The 7,500-nt window shown below is 45.2% G+C and overlaps 1 protein-coding gene across 1 annotated transcript in view; it reads right to left on the bottom strand.

Annotated features, from left to right (window-relative positions):
- LOC310783706 (zinc finger SWIM domain-containing protein 6-like) overlaps window positions 1-7,500 on the bottom strand; it is a gene marked incomplete at its 5' end in the record, with an annotated part of 92,016 nt that overhangs the window by 14,808 nt on the left and 69,708 nt on the right. Inside the window, 4 exons of the mRNA XM_083644629.1 lie at window positions 3,233-3,493; window positions 4,335-4,481; window positions 4,958-5,104; window positions 5,573-5,743. Of these exons, the coding sequence (XP_083500755.1) occupies window positions 3,233-3,493; window positions 4,335-4,481; window positions 4,958-5,104; window positions 5,573-5,743 (726 nt within the window). The remainder of the gene's footprint in view (window positions 1-3,232; window positions 3,494-4,334; window positions 4,482-4,957; window positions 5,105-5,572; window positions 5,744-7,500) is intronic.

Raw genomic sequence — 7,500 nt, 5'->3', positions numbered from 1 at the left:
CTGCTTTACAGTAACGTGAGACAATTTTCTGAAAATATCTTCTGAAGGCATGAATACTCATTCCCAAAACGTTGTCACATTATTGATATTGAGGCATTTGGTCTGAAATATGGTGATGTGAATATTTATATTGTTATGCATTGGGTTGTACTGTGTGTGTACGCAAACTACGCATAGTGAGTAGTCACCAGCATTGTTTATATTTATATTGTTATACATTGGGTTGTACTGTGTATGCATAGTGAGTAGTCATAGGGTTGTACTGTGTGTGTATGCGTAGTGAGTAGTCATAGGGTTGTACTGTGTGTGTATGCGTAGTGAGTAGTCATAGGGTTGTACTGTGTGTGTATGCGTAGTGAGCAGTCACCAGCAGTGTTTATATTTATATTGTTATACATTGGGTTGTACTGTGTATGCATAGTGAGTAGTCATTGGGTTGTACTGTGTGTGTATGCGTAGTGAGTAGTCATTGGGTTGTACTGTGTGTGTATGTGTAGTGAGTACCGTAGTCATTGGGTTGTACTGTGTGTGTATGTGTAGTGAGTAGTCATTGGGTTGTACTGTGTGTATGTGTAGTGAGTAGTCATTGGGTTGTACTGTGTGTGTATGTGTAGTGAGTAGTCATTGGGTTGTACTGTGTGTGTATGTGTAGTGAGTAGTCATTGGGTTGTACTGTGTGTGTATGTGTAGTGAGTAGTCATTGGGTTGTACTGTGTGTGTATGCGTAGTGAGTAGTCATTGGGTTGTACTGTGTGTGTATGCGTAGTGAGTAGTCATTGGGTTGACTGTGTGTGTATGCGTAGTGAGTAGTCATTGGGTTGTACTGTGTGTGTATGTGTAGTGAGTAGTCATTGGGTTGTACTGTGTGTGTATGTGTAGTGAGTAGTCATTGGGTTGTACTGTGTGTGTATAGTGAGTAGTCATTGGGTTGTACTGTGTGTGTATGTGTAGTGAGTAGTCATTGGGTTGTACTGTGTGTGTATGTGTAGTGAGTAGTCATTGGGTTGTACTGTGTGTGTATGTGTAGTGAGTAGTCATTGGGTTGTACTGTGTGTGTATGTGTAGTGAGTAGGCATTGGGTTGTACTGTTTGTGTATGTGTAGTGAGTAGTCATTGGGTTGTACTGTGTGTGTATGTGTAGTGAGTAGTCATTGGGTTGTACTGTTTGTGTATGTGTAGTGAGTAGTCATTGGGTTGTACTGTGTGTGTATGTGTAGTGAGTAGTCATTGGGTTGTATGTGTGTGTATGTGTAGTGAGTAGTCATTGGGTTGTACTGTTTGTGTATGTGTAGTGAGTAGTCATTGGGTTGTACTGTGTGTGTATGTGCACTGAGTAGTCATTGGGTTGTACTGTTTGTGTATGTGTAGTGAGTAGTCATTGGGTTGTACTGTGTGTGTATGTGTAGTGAGTAGTCATTGGGTTGTATGTGTGTGTATGTGTAGTGAGTAGTCATTGGGTTGTACTGTTTGTGTATGTGTAGTGAGTAGTCATTGGGTTGTACTGTTTGTGTATGTGTAGTGAGTAGTCATTGGGTTGTACTGTGTGTGTATGTGTAGTGAGTAGTCATTGGGTTGTACTGTGTGTGTATGTGTAGTGAGTAGTCATTGGGTTGTATGTGTGTGTATGTGTAGTGAGTAGTCATTGGGTTGTACTGTTTGTGTATGTGTAGTGAGTAGTCATTGGGTTGTACTGTTTGTGTATGTGTAGTGAGTAGTCACCAGCAGTGTCTGCCTTCCCCTCCCAGATCAGAAAAGGCAAAGGCCACGTGGCATAAAACAAACTGTGACGTCAGAAACCATATGGCGGCATGTGCAGACTTGGCTTGGCGCTCTCTCTCTCTCTCTGTCTCTCTCTCTCTCCCTCCCCCTCTTCCTGCCCTTCCCCTCGTCTCTGGTGGGTTATTTTAAACCCCAACAGGCTCCTAAAGCCACAGACCACATCAGACGCGGGCTCGGCTGCAGGCTCCCGGGGGCCCGCCGACCGAGGCCTCGAAAGCCTGGTGCTCTATTAGTGACGGAGCCAGAGGTGGGTGGTCGCGCCGGGCTGGGGCAGGCCTGGGGTTAGGGTGGAGACTGGAGGTTTGACTGGAGGATGTGCCGCCCCTCTCCCACTCCCATAACCAAACCCCAGCCCACGTCGCGTTTGGGCTCCAGCTCCGGTCCTGTGAAACGCACACACTGCATTTGTGCGCTGTGCGTGCGTGTGTGTGTGTGTGTGTGTGTGTGTGTGTGTGTGTGTGTGTGTGTGTGTGTGTGTGTGTGTGCGTGTGTGTGTGTGTGTGTGTGTGTGCTGACACAATACCCCTGGTGTTACTGTGTAAAGAGCTCATTTTGGTCTGGCCCAGGGCAGCCCCGCTTCTATTTGCACCGCAAAATGAAAGGATAATAAATAGCGAGACAGAGTCCAATGTGTTTTTTCCTGTTTCAGCAAGAACGTGGAGGCTCTTGGTGTGTGGGAGGCAAGGAGAGGGAGCTAAGAACAGTGTTGGGCAAGTTACTCAGGAAATGTATTAAGTTACTTGTTACTCCTTTAAAAAGTAATACAATTACTTTACTTATTATTAATTACGTCACTCATTACGTTACTATTTTACTTTTGCTACCCCCCCCCCCCCTCCCATTTAGCCAGCTCCTTTTACAACTGAATCCACTTTATTGGAACAATAATTAACCTTACAGGAGGAGTCAACAATCAGCCAAACGGCATACTTTTTGCTTATTTGCCTATAGGACAAAAAAAACGTATCGTGTTCTGGCAACACAGTAGTCTCGCATAGCCAGACCTATCTCCACACTTTGTTTTAGCACTGGCCTGGGTCAGTGCTGGAGAAAGTAACCCAGTAACTTGTTACTTGGATTAGTAACTGTAGCCTAATTACTACGGTATTTGGAAATTGTAATCCCTTACATTACTAGTTACTGGGCAAAGTAATAACATTACAGTAATGCATTACTTTACTTTACTGCCCGACACTGGAGAGAGAGAGAGAGAGAGAGAGAGAGAGTGGTTGGGAAGTTGGGGTGAGTGGGTGGAGGGTAGAGGTGAGGGGGGGTTAAAGGAAAGAGAGGGAGATTAATGGTAAATACTCCCCAGCGAGGTTAGCAATGAAAAATCTCTTTGTGTGTGTGTGTGTGTGTGTGTGTGTGTGTGTGTGTGTGTGCGTGTGTGTGTGTGTGTGTGTGTGTGTGCGTGCGTGCGCACATGCGCGCACGCGCGTATTAGATTCCTCACCCTCTAACAGAAAGACGGCTTGTTTACGGAAGATTTTGACCAGGGAGTCGTCCAGTTCCACTTCCTGCAGCTTGGCCAATAGCTGCTCCTCGTTGCGACACACCTTCTCCTGAGCGTACAGCCCGTCGGGCATCACCCTCTGCTGGCCTAAGCCAACCAGAGCCGTCTCCACTGCAAGCGCCACGTACGATTCGCCGTCACCTAGCAATCGCTGCACGGGCATTCGCTGGAGGTCGGCGCGGCTCACTACACTGGAGCAGTCTGTAGAGGAGAGAGAGAGAGAGAGAGAGAGAGAGAGAGAGAGAGAGAGAGAGAGAGAGAGAGAGAGAGAGAGAGAGAGAGAATAAAACGGAAGGAACCAAGTTTAAATAAGAGTGGTAGTCAGATGTCTATGTTGTTCTCTGAGGTTCTAGATGAGTCTGCTGTCTCCTATGGAAAACCACTGTGTCCGACACACAGCAGAGGTCTGGACCCAACAACCACCCAAAGTGCAGATGAACGCCTCAGGAGCATTCCTCTCTTCGCTGCTCTACCTCTGAGAAGGAGAGGGCTATTTCTGTGAGCAGAGGAGGGGATGATGGCTGGAGAACCGAAGAGGAAGCGCATTGAAAAAACACATGAAATAAAATGAAACTGGCTGAGGAAGAATCCCAGCTGAAACTATGCTTTCAAACATCAGAAGGATTATGACGGGATCGGAAAAGTGAGAGCTACTGTATAAAGCTGGGGAAGAGCGTGGAGCAGTGGCATATACAGGACATAGTCTATCTTTAGTACTGCAGTATTTCCAAATGATTCCTGCACTATAGCAATTTCAGTCAACAAGGCAAGGATGTCAGTATAAATTATAGATTTTCTCATGACAGTATACATAATCAGAACTATAAAAATGTCTAATATTTTCAGTCAACCCACCAGGGGAGTCGGTATAAAACCTGTGTGTGTATTAGAAAAAAACACACACATCTATACTATGAATTTTGTGTCAGCAGAAAATGTCTTTATTTTGTCATATTATGTTAGCATAGAATAGAATCAAATATATATTTATTTTTGTTTATTTATTTATTTTCCATCGGCCTGCTGGGTGTGTGAGTGGTACCTGAGAGGTCTAGGCAGATGTTGGAGCCATCTTCTCCCGCCCGTCCCGACTCGGTCAGGGTGCTGAACAGGGTGCCGATGGGGTCCAGGGGGTGTCCCACCCAGCCCTCCATGTTGGTCGTGGAGGTGTGGCCTTTATGGAGCAGCTCTGGGACAAAGCAGGGCAGATGTGGACACAGTTAAGCAGGGATGCTATGAACAAAAGGTATTGTAAAAACCTTGTATTTTTAAATTACCGGTATGTAATTCTGTAATTATTTTTATTTTTAGTGAAATTCTGAGCTGATATTATCCCATTGCAAGTATTTATACAATATATTGTATAAATAAATATATTTATATATATATAAAATATTCCATGACCACTGAAAATACAGTGTTAAAAATACAAAATACATAGCAGTCATTGGCCAAATAAATCTTTCTCAAATCATGAAAAGTCCATATTTGAAGGAAACCACAATCTGCTCTGGAGGACTTATTCTGATGGACACAAATATCAAAACTCACAGTTATAGTTCCTTGCTGTTTTCCTTCCTTCCTTGCTCGTTAATTATTCAATTTCCAACCAAAGGTAAATGAACCCGTATTTGTAAACCATGAAGAAAAACACATGAGCCTGACCTTTCTTGTGTCTGCGGAAGTGCTCCAGTTGCCTCTGCTGTTGCCGCCGTAACGTGTTCACCACAGCGATAGCCAATCGGAGTGCTTCTCTGGGGTAACCATGGGAACGCAGGGCATCCACCCTGGCACAGGCTGTCGGGACATGCTCTACAACAGGCAGAGATAAAAGGCTAAATGTTAACCTTGCTTCTGTAATTCGCATTCTGACCTCGTCCGCCATGGCCAATACTCCAGTCCACTATGATATGCAAATGTTGTCAGTCTGAACCCTGACCCACCCACTTCACCCCCAGCCACTCCCCCTACCCACCCCTCAAACCCCGACTCTCTACGACGTGCATATCCCGAGCTATGACCCATTTTCTGTAGCTCTGCCCCTTTCCTTGACCCGAATCAGACGAGATCCATGCCAAAATTGAATGGGTTCTTCCTTGGCCCATGCTACATCCAAGTTTTATGAAAATCTTTTTTTTTTTTTTTTTTTTTCCGTACTCCTGCTAACAAACAAACAAAAAACAAACAACAGACAGACACAGACAGACAGCTAACAACTAATCCGGCCGCATGGAAGGTTAAGAATAGAGATTTGACGAAGACACACACACACACACTCACCGTGCCACATGGGCCAGCCGCGCGAGTCGAACAGGGAGCCCTCCTGGTTGTCATGGTAACAGTAGTTGGCATAGAGGTCACTGGCTATAATGTGCTGCAGGTGTCTGTCCTGCCAGTGCAGGTCACAGGCCTCAATGGCTCGCGTAAACACCGTCCTGTGGGGACGCATCTCTGGACGAGGAGAAGAAAAGAGGAGCAGCGTAAGAAAGACTTTTAGGTGCCGTGTCCACAGAAAGCTTTTTTTTTTTTTAGCTGCCAGCGCCTTTCTGCAATTCATTTCTCAGATTTCTAATTTCTTTCTGCATTTCATTCTCTATGGTAAGGACGCGCTAGGAGCATTCCTCTTCCCAGCACCTCGCCTGGTGTTTCAGCGCTCTGGGTGGCCAGCGTTTTTTGGCGGAGTGCTCTGGATGCCTCAAGTAGAAAACGCTTCAACTTTTGTAGGAGCGCTGCTCATCAATGTCACTTTTTTTGACCGACCAAACAAAATTGAGATACAAGCAGGGCTAAAAAGATCAACAAACATGACGGAGGAGAGGCTCCGGGTAAGAATGATTAATTGTATTATGTTGTTGGCTTGCTTACCTTATATGCTAGCTAGCTGACGTTAGCTACTAACTGTCAAGAGTCAGCTCCGTGCGTTGTGTGCACATTGGCAACGCTCTGGACATTCATATTTTTGATATCCAAAGCATTCCGCCATGAAAAAAACGCTGTCTGTGGACATGGGGCCTAATGCGTGATCGCCTTCACATGGTGAGAGAGAGACAGGTTGCACTTATATGCTCATTTGATTGTTAAAAGGTGCTACATGTCGTGGCATTTTAACATCAATACATCATCACCACATTCATTTTGAGACATTAGTATAATTGCCGTAATTAAATGAGACCATCACTGCGATGTTTGGCAGCCTCTACTGGCCTCCATACTGCATTTTTATATTGGGTTCCATCAGGTCAGGTTTGGCTGGAAATCTGCTGGATTGCTTTGTGGCACAAAGCAGGAACTGCAGGGTTTATGGGGGATGTGGTCTTAGTGTGAGACAGAGGCAACCAATCTCCCTGCCCGTGATCTCATTTGTTGACGTTAATTACGCTGCCGTAACACAATTAATTTGACAATGAAACATCGACGTTTAAAAATGCTACATGCACCTTTAACTTCCCCTACCGTTTAGCACCGAGAGATTTACTATCCAATAAAAAAGTGTTGAGGTGTAATTGTAAACAAGATGCATGCTATCATCACAAAGAAACTATATTACAGAGACAAACAAACCCAACGGTTTACTTGTTTTGGCTTTTCACCTACCTCTGTACATATTATGATTATCTCTTGTAATCACATAGGTGTGTGTGTTGGTGTGTGTGTGTTAGTGTGTGTGTGTGTGTGTGTGTGTGTGTGTGTGTGTGTGTGTGTGTGTGTGTGTGTGTGTGTGTGTGTGTGTGTGTGTGTTGGTGTGTGTGTGTAATGCCTACCCCACACTACAGGATAATTTGCAAGATTATGGTCAAGATTCCCCCCTCCCGATTTTCTCGGGGGTGCTCCCGATTTGAAGCGCGTCGGGCAGATAATCTTCCCAAAAGATCCTGTAGTGTGTGGGGTTCAAAGATTCACAATCGGGAAGACTGCCTCTTCCCGATTGTGAATCGTGCATATCTAACATGTTAGATATTTACAACCCGACAGGCGATTGCATCTTGAGCAGAGAGCCAGTAGTAGCTGCGTTTCCATTACAGTTTTTCGCAAAATAATCTGGTCCGCCCGCAGCCCCGCACACGAGGAAATTGTCCTCGAGGTAAAATACCCGTGCGTCTTTGAACGGGACGGAAAACTAATGCTATACTGCAAAGCATGTAGCCTACACGGAAAAGTGAGTCAAATCAGCAGACGCCCCCTCCTCCACAAGGCACCTGTGCAGACGG

The sequence above is a fragment of the Poromitra crassiceps genome (assembly GCF_964638095.1).
Source record: "Poromitra crassiceps genome assembly, chromosome: 10".
NCBI classification, from domain to species: Eukaryota; Metazoa; Chordata; class Actinopteri; order Beryciformes; family Melamphaidae; genus Poromitra; species Poromitra crassiceps.
This window is presented reverse-complemented; position numbering and strand designations above follow the sequence as displayed.